At 44.6% G+C, this 16,593-nt stretch overlaps 1 protein-coding gene across 1 annotated transcript; it reads right to left on the reverse strand.

Annotated features, from left to right (window-relative positions):
• Positions 1–99: 99 nt before the first annotated feature.
• On the reverse strand, positions 100–16,070 carry PARD6B (par-6 family cell polarity regulator beta). The gene is made up of 3 exons (XM_007938315.1): positions 16,005–16,070; positions 9,983–10,205; positions 100–929 (listed from the first exon to the last, which is right to left on the reverse strand). The coding sequence occupies exons 1-3, from the start codon at positions 16,068–16,070 to the stop codon at positions 100–102; spliced, it is 1,119 nt and encodes a 372-aa protein (XP_007936506.1).
• Between the last annotated feature and the right edge of the window lie 523 nt (positions 16,071–16,593).

The raw sequence follows: 16,593 nt of genomic DNA on the forward strand, positions 1-16,593 counted from the left end.
TATGTATGTATACATATACATATATATATATGTGCTTTAAACTAGCCAAATTGACAAGTCCCGTGGCATCCTCTCTCAGAAAACCATCTGACAGTGGTTTCACAATGTTATGATGGTTCCATCTTCTTCTAAAAGTTTTTGATCTGCAGCATGTGTTTCAGATTCTGTGTTTGTCCCACTTGCCACAGGTGCTAGGTTCACTTCATGAGAAGGAATACAGCCATTCTGTCCAGCCTCAAAACTGAGTTCTATCTGTGTCAGTGACTCCAGGCTCTCAGCAGCTGGAACAGCTTTAGGAATCTGCTGTGGCACTCCATTGTCTTCGATTATAATATCATCTTCATCGCTGTCTTCGTCCTCCTGTTCAAAGCTTGGTTCAACGTGCTGTGAGTAGCCAAGGAGGCTGTTATCAGTAGACTGGCCGGAGCTGCCAGAAGTCCGACTGTTCCTAACAACGTTATTCCTCTGGTTTGCTGGTCTCACTGTTATGATGAGGTTGCGGCTGTTTGCGATCATCATGTCTGTTACTTGATCAAGACTCTTCCCTGAAACTTCTATGCCATTAACTTCTAACACTTCATCGTTGACAGCTAACAGTCCCGTGCTCTGAGCCAGGCCTCCGGGGACGAGTCTGGATATGAAGACCCCTGGGACCTTCTCTAACCCGTGTGGGGTGACTCTGACGCTGGAGCCGTCCCGGATGTAGAATCCTAAGGGCTTCTCGGTGCCATATTTGTAAAGACGAACCCTACGATGCGTTTCTGGGAGAATGTCCACATCTATAATGGAAGACACAGGTCGGAAGTCCTGGGGCATACTAATGACTATGTGTGGCTTTTTTCTATGGTTGTCAGGACGCAATACATTAGTTAAAACGTTCTTCTTCTTTGTTAGCGTGTCTGTACCAAAGGCACTGTAGTCTGCTTCTTCTGTTTAAAAACAAGATAAAATAAAATAATTACAGAAATGTTGTGAAAAATGCCATTTATGTGCAGTTGAGTTCGTACAGAAAGGTACCTTAAAAGCTTCTGGTACACAAATAAACTAGTTAAATATTAGCTTATTCTAATCAGATCATAATGTAGCACAGCAATCAGATATGCCATACCGAAAAAGAACCACTAGGTGGACCTCTCAAGCACATATCACAAAATTAAGTTGTTTTTGATAAAATGCTCAATTAAAATATACAAAGCAGAGCTCAGAATCACCACCATCTTGTTCCCTGCTTTATCATCAGCAGCAACAATACTACAAAGCAAAACAAATTTCTCACATAGATGACAAATAACAAACATTCCAGGGAGAAAAGTCTGTCAATTACCCCAGAGCCTCCCCCCTTCAGGAACAACAAAGTGAAGTGAAGTTGGTGCACATCGAACCCATAAATTCTGGTTTTCACGGCCACAATTAAACACTCTCTCCCCAGCTTTACGGGGGGAATTCTTAACCTTCCATTTTCGCCCTCTTGAAAGAGACAAAGTTGTAGGATTTTTAACCCCTTTCTTTACTATGTGAAATAGACTACGTGTAAAGACATGTGTCTCAGTGTGGGTGCCGTCAAGGACGGGGAGCAGTCAGGACTCTGGCGAAGGGGACACCTTCTCAGCTCCGGGCAGCTCCCCGCGCAGGGCCAGTGGTTCATGTGCCCAAATCCCATGTTCCAGCAGACGCCAGAAAGCCAGGGTTTTTTAAGTAAAATCATCCCATTTTTAAATGCTGACATCTAATTGAAAAAACAACTTAAAAAACAAAAACAAAAACAAACCTTGTCTGGGTCAAATAACATATCTGAAGATTGAAATCAATCCTCAAACCACCCATTTCTAATCTCTGATGTAAAGTGAGGGAAAACAGAGGACCTAAAACCAGATGTTGTTCAACCACAGACTGAAGGGAGACCATCTATAAACAAAAATCTAATCAGAAAATGAGAGGCAGAAAAAGAAATAAAGGCAACAGCAGGAACAAAGTTAAAATCAAGTTTGGTTTTCTTTAAAATAACCAGATGAGGACAGGACGCTAACATTCATTTGTGTAAATTTACACGTTTTCTCCCACTTCTGTCGTCGGAGGTTGATGAAAACGAAGCTAAGTTAGATTTTTTTTTTTTTTAAAGTAAAAATAAGAAACAAAAGGCTCCTCCCACAAAAAGGAACTAGTTCAAAGTTCCAGTCTCAGCTGGCGCGTCAGGCAATGGTGACAGCGCTGGTTACCGAGCACTGTGCCGGGTGCCTGCACTGTAACTGTTCCTTCAGGCCTCAACCTCCCCTACGGGAAGCCATGATCATCTTTACCGTATAAAGCAGGAAATGAAGGGGGCAAATAAGCCACAGAGACAGACCCAGAACCCAGGTTTCCTTACCAGGCTGTCAACTTTACATGATGAACACTCACCATTAAATCTGTGTCAAATGTGAAACGACCAAAAGCGTTAGTGACTCTTTCGGATAGTGCTTGAACTCTTCAAAAACTAGTTTCACATTAACATTCAAGACTAGGAATAACTTATTATTTCTTTCCCCCACGGGGATACTTTCTGTTCTCATCTGTAGATAAAGAACTTACACTGGGTTCTTACAGAGACAGATTTATTTGTATTTTGGCTTTGAAACTAAACCCATTAATACAACAATCTTACTGGCAAAAGTTGGCCCCAAACACTCTCAAAAACAGTTGTCTACTGAATGTGTTTTCTCAAAACCAAGCATTTTCATTGTAAAATAATGCACAATGGAAGCATACATAACATTTATAAAGGAAATTCCAGACCATACAAACTGAGAACGACATTAAGTTGCCCACATACGTGCTCATGGGAAACCTGACCAGAAACCCCCAATCTGCATAATCTGGCCATGCATCTCGACTGGGCTTGAAGGCGCTCCCTCCCCTGAGTTCTCAAGAGCAATATGCCCCCAGACAAAGGCACCTTTGTTCTCCCATCTAGCTAATCAGTTTCCAGCCACTGGGAAAAGAAATATTTTGGCACAAAGCCACGGTACAGGGTGTTAGTTGAAAGTGTAAAGGTGAACGTCCCCAGGGACCGGAAGCGGACCTTCTACCCGAGCACGCGGACCAGAGCATAAACGCAGGAGGAGGTGTAACGCGTGGAACCTCGCTGCACAGCCACCTTCCACTCGGACAAGCCAACCAGGCTTACGCAACAGCGAACGACAAGGGTGTACACAGCAACACCTCACTCATCCTGGGCTGTTCCTCACCTGACTGGGACAGACAAGGAGCCACCCAGAAGGCCTCTGAGCCTCAAATGAGAAGTCTCGCTTCCTCGCACACAAAACAAGCTCCTGTGCTCTCCTCACAGAGGAGCCCTGCCGCTCTCTCTTCAAATCTCTTGTTCTTTAAACATTAACTCTGAAATGCCTGGTTATCTTGTTTCTTAACTCACAGAGGGTCATAAGTCACAAAGTCAGAGGAGTAAGGATCCAGCAGTGAGTGGCAGGCACCGATAAAAGGCCTACCATGAGTGAAAAGCAAATTTGAAAAACCAAACAGCTTTATATATAGGCACCCCACCAGCAACTTTGCACAGGAAGAAACAAGAACAGTTCATGGCAGAGGCAGCAAGAAAGTTTAGAATTACATCCTATTTGAAGTGCAGGAGGAAGATGGGGAAGAATTCAGTAACGTTTTGAACATTGTAATCCAGGCCTGGACAATCTTTTTCTGTAAAGAGCCAGAAAGTATACATTTTAGATGTTGCAAAGCAGCCACAGGCGATAGATAAACGAAGGAGCATGATTGTTTCCCAATAAACCTTTATTTATAAAAACAGGTACCAGGACAAAGTTGACCTAACCCTTGTTCTAATCCAAAAAATGGTTAAAGGAAATAGATTTGACCACTTTGAAAGAATTAAACATCACTTAAAGCAATATTCAAATTTTGAAGACTCATTTCCTATTGTATGAAAACCCATCAAATATTTAATAAGCACCTATTATATGCCAGGCACTATACTCTGTGATGCTAATTCAGAAACAAAATAGATACAATGCCTGCTTTCATGGTGTTTATAATCTAGGAGATGGCAATGAACAAGTCATTTTAAATACCCATCACAATGGTATGAAAGCCAAGAATTGTGCCATGGGGCCGTGTAAACCGGGACCTAACCTGAGATACTGTGTGGGAAACCTAAGGAGGGGTTGCTGAGAGCGAGAACCGACCCAGTATAATTGAGTTTGGTTTTGGTTAACCTGGTTGCAAAAGGGAAGACTTTTCGAGGGAAGAGAGGTTTACACTCAGACTGGAAAGACGGCAAGAGGAGGGAGTAGGGAAAAGTGAGGGGAGAACATTCCAGGCACAGGACACGAATATGGAGTGAGGGTGGTGTGGATGAAGAAGTCCAATATAGCCAGAATGGAGGGCTGGGTGGGAGAGAGGAGACAAGAGCCAGGGGCCAGACAGACAGACAGGGCTTCCAGGGATGTGTTGAGATTTACGGACACCACCTTAGGGCAACAGGAAGAAAAGCAAGGATTTTCAGCAGTAGACTGATGGTAATCTCCTGGGTTTCTTGCAAACTCACTCTTGACTACAAGCTGGAGGTGGACAGAAGGCTACTGTGGTCATTTAGCATGGTGCCTGGCAGAGGCAGTGGTGATGAGGAAACAAATATGAAAAATAATTAGAACACAGTTTTAATAGACTTGGTGACTGGCTGAGAAAGTAAGTATGCATAAAACGTGACACCCAGATCATGAGCAACCGGTGCCATAGTCAGAGGTGTTACTGGGCCATTTCTTCTTTATTTTGTGGGCCATACCTTTTGCTAAACTTTTTTTTTTTTTTTTTAAATAACTTACTATTAAATGGCATATCCCGTAAGCCATTTCTGAATTAAACTCTACAAAATAATGCCCAGTGTACAGTAAAGGTCAAAGAGATGAGGTAGGGGCCCAGTTTTAAGTATCTCTCTGGGTCATAACGCATGTGCTTGTGAGGATCCCAAATGAGACCATGTTTAGGCTGAATAAACCCAAGATGCAGACAATTTGTCTGATGCCATACAAAAGTAGACCGTGATATAGTGAGAAGCTGGTACTGTAACAGGTCAATGGATCCCAGACCAGCTGATCATTATAACTGGCCAAGAAGCTTGTAAAAACTACACACGTCCTCAGCTGTATTCCAAACCTGTAAGACTGACCTGGGCGCTTTTAAATGGTACAGCCAAATTTTCTAAAATTGCCTAACGCTGGTGGCATAGTGCCTAAGGCATGTGACTGCTAACCAGAAGGCTGGCGGTTCAAACCCACCAGCCACCCCTTGGAAGAAAGACTGGGCAATTTACTTCCGTAGTGATACCGCCTCGGAAGCTCAAGGAGGGGTCGCTATGAGTTGGATCTGACTCAGCAGCAGTGAGTAGTGCATAATAACAACCCAAACAAGGAAGGAAAAAATGCCATTTTGTGCCTTCTCTTTTTCCCTCTCTCAAATACATGAGGACAGCAAACTCCAATGGGTTGGTGTTGGCAAAAAACCTGGGAATTCTCTTTGTGACAGTAACTTTTAGGATATCAGGTTTTTGTCTTTTGTTTTGCTTCCATGATAACACCCTGAGAAATAAGAGTATGGGTTTTTCTTTGAACAACAAATTACTTTAAAACATAATTTTTTCAAGATATACAATATAACGCTATCTTCAACTTCAGACTTTACGCATTCAATCTTCAGCTTTCAATTTAAAGACACTTTAAATAGTAGAATGCATCAGGTTTTAAAAGACCACTTAATCTTAAATCATGAAATTTGCTTTTTAAAAATCACTTGATACCATGTCACATGTAACTGCTACCCTGTGGATTCTTTAATTGGAAACAACAAGGCGAGAAAACAGAAACTGTTCTAACTACGCAGTAAAAGAAAACAATGTTGAACATTGTGCTTTCCTGGATTTAATGTCCATTAAGGTTAGGGAGCTCTGGTAGCATAGTGGCTAAGACACTTGCCTGCTAACCAGACGGCTGGCGGTTCAAACCCACCAGCCACTCCTCGGAAGGAAGGTTGGGCAATCCTACTTCCGTAGTGATACTGCCTCGGAAACCCAAGGAGGGGTCGCTATGAGTCGGGTTTGACTCGACGGCACATAACAACAACAACAACAAAGGTTCACATGAAATCAGCTTTCTACTTAAGCGTCTATTGAGCTTCCTTAAAAAAAGAAAAGTTTATCAAGGTAAGTCACATAGCTCTGGGCTAAGTCTATCACCCCTCAGAGGCTGAGGCCTGTGGGCAGTAAACAAGCATAAAAAAAAAAACAAAACTCCTTGGGGTAGATTGTCCAACCTTCCAAGGAGTAGCTGGTGGGTTTGAACAGCCAGCCTTCTGGTTAGCAGTCAAATGCCTTAGGCACTATGCCACCAGAGATCCTATAAACAAGCTAACAAGTTCATAAACAAGGTAACTCCAGGTCTTCCTCCAGTAGAGGTGGAAAGGTAGGTTGCTTTAAGTAAGGTTAAAGAAGTCACTTCTCCTGGAGGTTGTTATTTGAGCCAGGAAAGATCTGAAGGGCAAGGAGGCAGCTTGGGACGACCTAGAGGGAAGAAAACACACCACCAGGGACAGGAACAGCCTTACCCAGCCTGAGGGCCAGAAGGAAAGGTGCTGAGGAACCGGGAGAATGGAGAAGATGAGGGTTGGGACATTCACATCAGCATTCCATTCTGGTTTCAATGGGAAGCCAGCAGAGGGCTTGAAGCAGGAACGAATTAACAACTTAGTTTCATTTATTGCTAAAGTCGTACTTGTATTAAATTTACGATTTTTGAAACTGAAACCGTTCTACTGAATGGACTGCCTATTTCCAATTTTTGTGTGTGTTTTTTCCTGTTTCTAACTGCAAGGGTTATTGTGTTTTTGTAATTTACCTCCACTACACAGAAAACTTTGATTCACATAAACTTATTTCTAAATTGCAACGCCTACACCAAAAGCAAAAGCCTTCAAAGGGTTCAATGGAGACACAGGAAAAACATCAAACTCCAATTTTATACCAAAGACAAAAAAGAAAACTCACTGCGATCAAGCTATCCAACTCACAGCCACCCTACAGGGCAGACTAGAACTGTCTCGAGGGTTTCCAAGGCCGGAACCTTCAACCAAGCTGACTGTTGCATATTTCTCCCGCAGAGCGGCTCACGGGCTCTAACCACTGACCTTTTGGTTTGCAGCCAAATGCTTTAACCATTGTGCCACCAGGGCTCCTCTAGTTTTTAAAGAAATTTTATACCACCCAGTACTACAAAAAATTTTAAAAAGGAAATAGAAGATGTTAGACAACAACTCTTAAAGGATGTAAGGATTGATTCCATGATGTATTACAATTCCATCAACAAAAACATGTGGTATAATCCAGCTTCCATAATCTTTTGAATGACGGGGATAATCAACAAAATTTTATCAGATGGCTCTGTTTAAAAACAGTCATGTTACATTTGCATACATGTTCTAAACAGCAACTAAATTTTTAATGAAAATTAACACTGTTAACAAGAAAGGCCTGTTATGCAACTCATTATTTAACATATTCTGCTGGAAAATGACGGCTCCACTCCAGTGTCCTGTCCTTCGTTCTCCTGTTTGGACGTCGCCTTCCCCAGTTTCCTACAGAACTTTCCATGTTCAGCTCGTCTTGCCCTGTGTCTTCTCCACAATTTCAACCCTCCGTTTTCGAGTTGCTACCATCTTCAATTTCCTGCATGAGATGTCCAAATCACTAGACTTATAAGCTTACCTGTTGTAAGATTAAACTTAAAATTTTCTTTCCCAAATCAATCCCTCTTCCAAATTCTGCTTGTTTATGGCACTGTCCCTAGGAGCTCTGGTAGCATAGTGCCTAAGGCACTTGACTGCTAACCAGAAGGCTGGCAGTTCGAAGCCACCAGCCACTCCTAGGAAGGAAGGTTGGGCAATCTACTTCCATAGTGATACTGCCTCAGAGGGGTCGCTATGGATTCAAACTGCTGACCAGTTTGAAACTTGCTATGAGTCAGGTCCGACTCAACAGCACATAACAACAACAACATGGCATGTCCCCACCATCAGCTCAAAACCGGAAAGCAGTTCCTTGTTGGACTCCCCTTCACCTCTATACCACTCAGCTGTGGGTACAATGACTCGCAAGTGTTTCCCTTTTCTTCAAAATGCCCTGGAGGCACTCAGCTGCTAGCCAGAAGGTTGCCAGCTTGAACCCTCTCAGTGGCTCTGTGGGAGAAAACCTGGTGATCTGCTCCCTAGAAAACCTTGTGGGGCAGTTCTCCTGCGTCCCACGGGGTTGCGGAGTCGGAACAGACTTGACGGCACTCACCAACAAGCTCTGTTCCTCACCTGTCCCCTCTGCAGTGGCAGCTTCCCAGCAGTCTCTCCCCTGCCTGTTCCTTGTTCCCTTCTGTAAAAGACTGATGCCCGCTCCTTCAGCCTTCACCGCCAAATTAATGTCATCGCAGCTCTGTTAAATATCCACGATGTCCATCTCAGGGGGTGTGAGTTTGTAAATAGCCACACAACATGGACATCAGTTGCTCCTGGAGGTTCATTTTGTTGGTGGACTTTATTCCTCCAAACCCAGAAAAGCAAAGACATGTTGTGTTGTTGTCATGTGCCACTGAGTCGGACCCGACTCTTGGGGACCCCTCCTTGGGTTTCTGAGGCGGTATCACTACGGAAGTAGATTGCCCAACCTTCCTTCCGAGGAGTGGCTGGTGGGTTTGAACCACCAGCCTTCTGGTTAGCAGTCAAGCGTCTCAGGTACTCTGCTACCAGAGCAGTGGAATGTCAAAGCCCTAGGAGTGGCCCAGTGCTTATCAACTGATTGGAATCAAGTTTTACTTCAAGGGAAATCCTTACCCATTTCACCAGCAAGCTGAGTTTTCACGAGCTGATTGGTTTATAAACATAGTAAGACTTCAATTATCCCACCAATACCAGGCTCCCTGCTCTGACCATGGCTTCTCAAACCTCTTAATTTATGAAAGAGAAAAGAATGAATGGCACACACCATGACTCCCACCAGACACACAAACAGAGGCACACACATACATACGAGACCACAATGTTTAAGAAGAAAAGGTTCCAAATAGTTAGTTCTTCTCAAAACTAATAAAACTACTATCAGTGTTTATACCCCTCCAAAATAATGGCTTCTTATCTACTTTTCCAGATAATTAAACTAAAAATTCTATACTTTCCCTGTGGAGAAGGTCCTAAGAGGTAAGAAAACTTCTCCTGGATGCCCAGCACTGCACCTTCACGCTACTGTCACGCTACTCTCTGTGGTGTTACACTCAGTCTATAGATAAAGACAGGGAGGCTCAGGAGGATTAAATAACCTTTCTTCATGAATTTATTTAAGCACTAAATATAGTACTAAGGAGCTCTGGTGGGCAGTTGTTAACACATTCAGCTGCTAACCAAAAGGTCAGCAGTTTGAATCCACCAGCCACTCTGCAGGAGAAAGATGAGGCAGTCTGCTTCCACAAAGATTTACAGCCTTGAAAATGCTATGGGGCAGTTCTACTCTGACCTTGAAGATCATTAGGAGTCAGAATCGACTAGATGACAGTGGGGTTGGTTTTTTGAAATACAGCACTTAAAAGCTGGCTGCCATCAAAAAAGCTGGACTGTTTCTCTGACCCCAAAGCCACGATTTCTACCACATCTTTCTGAATGGATCTAATACATTCAATCAAACAAAGATTCAATAAATTCCTAATTTCTATAAAGAATCTTAAGTAAAAATTAGTGTTACAAACACAAATTTCCTAAAGTACACTTAGTGAAATGTAAAGATACTAAATTAAAGCAACAATCACAAATGTTTCAACATACTTGCTAGTAAACAGCGAAGATTCACCCGAAATGCTTATTCACTAAGTTTGGGGCCAAGTCTGTGTATCCTACCCAAGGAGAAACAAACTGCTCCTATTTTTAAAACAATTTTATAAACAGCGGTACTTACCCTTCTTTTGAATGAAAATCCTAAGCAATGGATTGGCTGTGGAAACAGCTTTGTGGTAATTATCATCATTGTTTATAGGTAGTAAGTCTCCATGGATGTCTGCATAACCTACTAAAACGTCAACATTGGGTATCTTATGAACATGCTGCAGTAATCCATAAAACTCTTCAAATTTTCCAGGTTTTGATCTTTCCAGTGAAAAACGACGAAATTCAGCTCCAAACTATAAATATAACAAACATACAAAGGATTAAAAAACAAACAAATATAAGTAACAACTTTTGCCCAAACCACAATATTAAACCAACCAACCAAGCACAGAGTAACAGAAAGATGCCATAAAAATATTAACAAACAGTATTTCCCTTAATAAAGATTTCTAATAACACAGTGTATTGTCAGAAACGTCATTACCAGGCCCTACAACTGCTTAAGAAAGGTACATGCATGTACTTCCTGGCTGTCACATCTCTGAAGGCCACTCCCTTCAAGAGATGCGGTTCAGCTCAATCCCTGGGGCACCTGCCTCTCTGGGGACTGTCCAGCAGAGTGACTCAGCTCAAACCCTGTCTGGAGACCACACCCTGACAGCCTCTCCTCACGTAGGTCAAGGGGAACCAAAGATGTGTCCAAGTCTTTAGTCTTTATTTCAAGCATTGGCAAAAAGGAAAAAGAAAAAAAAAAAAAGGCATCTAAGAGGGACCTACGATTTCACGGGACGTGGCAAGGATTAATAGCAAAATATACAGGATTTTGTACTCCTTGGCCTAAGGTAAGGAGCTCTGGTAGCACAGTGCCTAAGGTATCTGACTGCTAACCAGAAGGTTGGCGGTTCAAACCCAACAGCCACTCTGGAAACAAGACTGGGCAATCTACTTCTGTAAAGATTTACTGCCTCGGGAACCCAACAGGGGGGATTTGCTATGAGTCAAAATCGACTCTACAGCAGTGGGGTTTTTTTGCTTTGTCATAGGTACTATACACATAGAGTGGACAGATTAAAAAAACAGGCCCAGAGAGAAGCACCTTCCCTAAGTTGAAGAAGCTTTGTTGATACATCCAATACACACCCTACAATGACCCAACTAATGCAACAAATGTTTATGTGGCTGGCACAGAGCTAGGCCCCAGAGACTGAAAGGTTCAGGCCGGCTCCCAAAGCTCACCAATTAGTGGGTAAAGAGAGTAACTACCCCCGAGGTTCTAGGGGATCACAGGAGGAGGAGCCACAGTCTCCATCAGGCCCTGCATTTCTCTTCACAGTTCTGACACTCAGGTCAGCATCCCTCCTCCAGGCACCTCTGACTGCCAAATGCCAAAGCACTAAAGTGGCGCTTATTCAACAGTCTCTAAAAAGCAGAATTTGTAACTTTCTATGGGACTCCCACGGCATTTCCTCAAATCTGAAGAAAGGCCCATCAGCCTTCTTCGCAAAGCGTCCCAGTCTGAGGTTCTGGAAGTGCTAGATACCCACTCTCTCAGGAATAGCTGTAGAAACAGCCCAGAGGCTCGGTTAACGTCCAGAGTTGATTTTTTTTTTTTTTTTAATAACTATATAGAAACAAATGCTTCCCAAATGTGTTTGGACCACTGAATTCACTTTCCCTCTAAATATTCATTATTAGTAAGAAATATTAAAGTACTGCTGAGACTGCCTTAACCACCATTCCCAGAAAGCCCCTACCATAATAACTTGAGCAGCTTACAAACATGTCAATTCATTTTCCCAAGGGTCTATGGGGTGTCTGGGTCCACTGCGTTTGCTATACCTAAGGTGTTCACCTGCCTTGATCATACCCACACTACTCACTGGTTTCACATTAAAATTCAAACATACAGAAACTACCTCTTACTTGTAGTAAATAATTTAAAAATTTCCAAAACACATTCCTGAAACAAACATTTATCAAGAAAATAAGGTGACTCATACCTAAAGCTCTCAAAAAGTTTAGTCACACCTTCACATCACAAAGTAAATAAAAACTCCGGGAACACCCTTCCTATCAGAGTCAGTCTCCTATCAGAGTCAGTCTTATGATGTTATCAAAAGTCATAGTTTCTCCTCCATTTTCTTTCTTCTGGAATCACAACATAAAATTGCTACTGCTTTCTGATTCACCACAAGCTTTATTACTTCCTCTGACAGCTGAATGGGAACGCTGTTAGCTGCTGTCAGATCGATCCTGACTCATGGTGACCCCAGAGCAGAGCTGCTCCACGGGGCTTTCACGGCTGCAACCTTCAGAAGCAGCTCTCTAGGTGCCTGGGGTGGGTTTGAACCACAGTCTTTTGGTAAGTAGTCCAGCGGTCAACCACCTGCACCACCCAGAGACTCTACAAAGGGGAATGGCATTTAGTAACTGAAAGTTGTGGGGCTTCAACATTTTTGCTAAAGCTCTGGAAAAAAATTCTTTTCTCAACTTTTTTTTCTTGCTAAAATGTTGTGATAAAAACAATGGGGAACTGTATGGCTTCACAGTAGTTGTGCCTTTTTGCAAATGTTGGCAGGAAAAAAACAGAAATTGTTATGCTTCTTGCAGCAAAACAACAGGATTAAGAGAACTTTTTACTACATGAAGTAAAACACTCAGATAAAATTCAGACCTTATCAGCAAATGTTCACAAAGGAATTACTCACTAGATGCACCATTTACAGCTGCTTTTCAGCATCCAGTTTGTCCTGTTGTTGTTGTCATGTGCCTAGAGTCGGACTCATAGCGACCCCTCCTTGGGTTTCCAAAGTGGTGGAGGTAGACTGCCCAACCTTCCTTCGGAGGAGTTGCTGGTGGGTTTGAACCGCCAGCCTTCTGGTTAGCAGTCAAGTGCCTTAGGCACTATGCTACCAGAGCTCCTCCAGTTTGTCCTAGCCATCCAGAACGTGACGGGACTCCTTTCCCCCAGTATCAGCTGGCATGCTAGAAATGCAAACTTCATGTTAATATTCCAATTCCCTATGACTAACAATCAGGAAGTTTAATGGTTCAAAGAAGGCATCCTGGTGGCACAGTGGTTAAAGCACTCGGTTGCCAACCAAACAATCAGTAGGTCAAACCCACCAGCCGCCACTCTGTGGAAGAAACAGGAGGCAGTCTGCTTCTGTGATGATTTACAGCCTTGGAAACCTTAAAGGCACTTCTATTCTGTCCTACAGGGTCACTGAGTAGAGACTGACCAGACAGCAGTGGGTTTGATATGGTTCAAGCACTGTTTCAAGGTTAAAGGACACCATAGCGTGTTTATAAGAACTTTCCTATCTCTGGAGAAACAATTAGGAAGATACTAGTTACCAGAGAAAAACCACATGGCAGCTGGTATCACAAATGCCACTGGAGTGCTGTCCACACTATCCATTATTTTATTATCTGTACCATCGTCCCCTCCATAGCAAAGATAATAAAGTTGACGCCACTGTGTTCTATGCTGAATGAAAAGACAGCCTAAAGCATGGGTCTGCACACTACCTAGCTGTGTTTACCACCTCCGTTAGCAGTTTGTAAAAAGCTGAAATAGCATGACAGCAGTGTAAAAAGAAGTACTGATTTAAAACTGTGTCCGAATATTTTTTAGATGGCTAAGATGACAAGAAAGAAGCTCTGGTGACACAGTGGGTAAGGCATCTGGCTGCTAACCAGAAGGTCATCAGTTCAAACTGCTCTGAGGAAGGAGGACAGGGCAATGTACTTCCAGAAAGATTTGCAGCCTCAGAAACCCAAAAGGGGTCGCTGTGAGTCAGAAACACCTCAATGGCAGTGAGTTTGGTTTGGTTTTGGTTAAGAGGACACGTGTTTTATTCAATCAAATAAAAACAAATGTACCCACAATATATATTTAAAACATAAGGTGTGACAGACATCGTAGAAGGCTGTGTGCCCTGCGTATTTATCAAGAGCCAAAACAACGATGGGAGCTCTGGTGATGTAGTATCTAAGGCATGTGACTGCTAACCAGAAGGCTGGCAGTTCAAACCCACCAGCCACTGCCTGGAAGGAAGATCGAGCAATCTACTTCCGTAGAGATATCACCTCGGAAACCCAAGGAGGGGTCGCTATGAGTCGGGATCGGCTCAACGGCAGTGAGTAGAACAATGGTGGAGCCCCACTTCGCTCAGTGCATGCTCTCCGAATGCCTGGATTCCATCAAAGAGACCGGGTGCGCTATGGCAGGTCAAACACACAACATCCAGTTTGGCCACAGTTTATGAAAGATTCACAAATGAGCCGCCAGAAGAGGAGCGCAAAAATCTGGAAGTTCCAGTTCCCAAACGCTCAAAGTTTCCTAGTACTCGAATAGGTGATTACTTGGTTGTTAATTATCAGTGTATATAGACTGACCCTTATTATCAAATCCCTAACTCATTTTTTCCCACGATAAAAAAAATTAAGGATTTGCCACCAAGATTAAGGCCACGGGCTGAATTTTAAGATTATGCAACAGTTCAAGTGTTTTTCTTTTCTTAACCTCAGCTCCCACAAACCCAAACTAGATTTATAACAGAACTGCCAGGAGAAAGTCCAACCAACGGGCATGGACAGAACTACTCCAGCCACTAGCTGCTAGGGAAAAAGTTCTCCGTATTTTGAGTCATTTTAACCCTTTCATTCAAGCAAGCCACTTCAATTTGGCATCGCAGTTCCGTGAAGGACACAAAGAAGAGTGCATTTCTTAAATTGCTTAAAATTATCAAACAGTTCCTGAGACTAGTGCCGATTCCTCACCCATGAGTTCTTAAGTCGCAAATGAAGTTTAAAAATGAACACATATTTTCAAACTCTTGATGTGACTCTGTTACAGCAACTTACAGAATTTTGCTTATCAGCCCTAGATAACAAAAACCATTCCACTTCAGGCTCCTGGAGGCTTTCCTTAACTGCACCATACTTTCCTCAAATCACTCCTTGATTTTACATTCCAAGGAGTTTTACATTCAATGATATGTCGTCATTTTTGAAGGTGATATGCTTTTTTTTTTTTTTTTTCCTATTCTTTTATGGGTTCTGGTCTTTCCAACGCTGTTCTAAATGTTTTCAGGGCCCAGCCAATGCCCGGTTTTGGATTCTATACTGCCTAAAAGTTATTCCGTGAAACAACTTGAAGATTTTGTCCTAAAAGCAGAGCTTGGCGAAGTCATCGCTTTTCTGAGCCTCGTCTGTGAAACCAGAACTGGACTATCTAAACCTCTTTCAGCTCTTCATCAAACGCTTGTCGAATTTGTTCCCGTAGCTGCTGATCACCTGCAAATTCCAGCTCAAAACCCCCTTTGGAAAGCATTCCCTAACTAACCCCCGAGGACTGCCCCGCTGGCCCAGCCTTGCAATTTAAGAATTCAGTTGATACCGAGGTAATTACCCCCAGATTGGCACACCGTTCCTCGGTCAAGGGGGAAAGGACTGGATGCGAAAAGGTAGCCCGATGGAATGAAAAGGTCATCCAGACTGAAACCGTCCGTAAAGTGCTAGCATCCACCAGGCAACAGTGTTAATTTTGTAGATTAAATGCATACCCAAGTTAGTGCCAGAAAAATTCCTAGCAGGAAACAGAGCTACCTTTAAAAAGTCTCTTTTCTTCGCCCCCCGATGAACCCCTGGACCACGAAAAGGGTAACATTATAGGACCACGGGGTGTTCCAAATCCCTTTGACTCATTGCCCAGTAGGGAGAATTCCCTAAACCTTCCTACTGCATTCAAATGCTTTCCCATCCTCAGGTGCAGACTGGGCCGGACTCCCATCCTGGAACAGGAACGAGACTACATGCTCCACTGGGTCCTGCTATCAGGCCAGGGGCAAACAGACTCTAGCCCCTCGCCCGCCCCCTTTGCAGCGAGTTTATTATCCACCACCTCTGGCCTCGGCTACCCCGCCCCCTGCCGTCCCAGCCGCGGGGCAGCTCCGCAGTCGGTCTCCGCCCGGCCCTTCGCCTCCCCCGAGACACGCTCGCCGCCCCCCGCGCTCCAAGCTGCTCTCTGGCCTCCCCCAGGTCCCTGCCTCGGCCCTGCCGCTCCGCCCAGCCCCGACCCCGCGCACCTTGCTCTTCACCTCCATGGTGCCCAGGCAGCCGCTGCCTGCCCCGTGCCGGTGGCTGCGGTTCATGCTAAGCGCCGAGCCCAAGGCGGCCTCCTCCAGCCGAGCCGCCCCTCAGGAGCACCGGGAGCGAGTGCGCGGCTGGCGGGCTCGGGGGGCAGCTGAGGCCCGATGCGTCCTTACAGGCACCTGCAGAGGGGGCTGCGGCGGCTCGGGTCTCCGCGCCGAGCTGTGCTCCAGCTGCTCCTCACGCAGCGGGATCGAGGGTCGGACTGGCAGCGCTGAGGGAGGGGACGCGGTTCCCTCCCTCCGAGCCTCCGCGGCGGCCGCGACGACTGAAGAGGAGGAGGAGGGGGCGGAGCGGAGAGGATCGGCGCCGCAGCTTCACTCTCGGCTGCCTCCGTCTCGAGCCCGCGGGCGCGCCTCCGAGCTGGGGCGGGAGCCGCAGCGCGGGCACGCGCTCACCTGCAGCCTGCGAAGAAGCCTCTGCAGCTCGCGCTCCGCCCACACCCAATAGGAAGCGCGCACCTGCGCCCGCGGCGCCAACCAATCGATACACGTCTTTCGCAGCGCGTGGGCGGGCCCCTTCGCT

Source organism: Orycteropus afer, unplaced genomic scaffold, assembly GCF_000298275.1.
Source record: "Orycteropus afer afer isolate SDZICR_OR568_19922 unplaced genomic scaffold, OryAfe1.0 scaffold00049, whole genome shotgun sequence".
Taxonomy (NCBI): Eukaryota; Metazoa; Chordata; class Mammalia; order Tubulidentata; family Orycteropodidae; genus Orycteropus; species Orycteropus afer.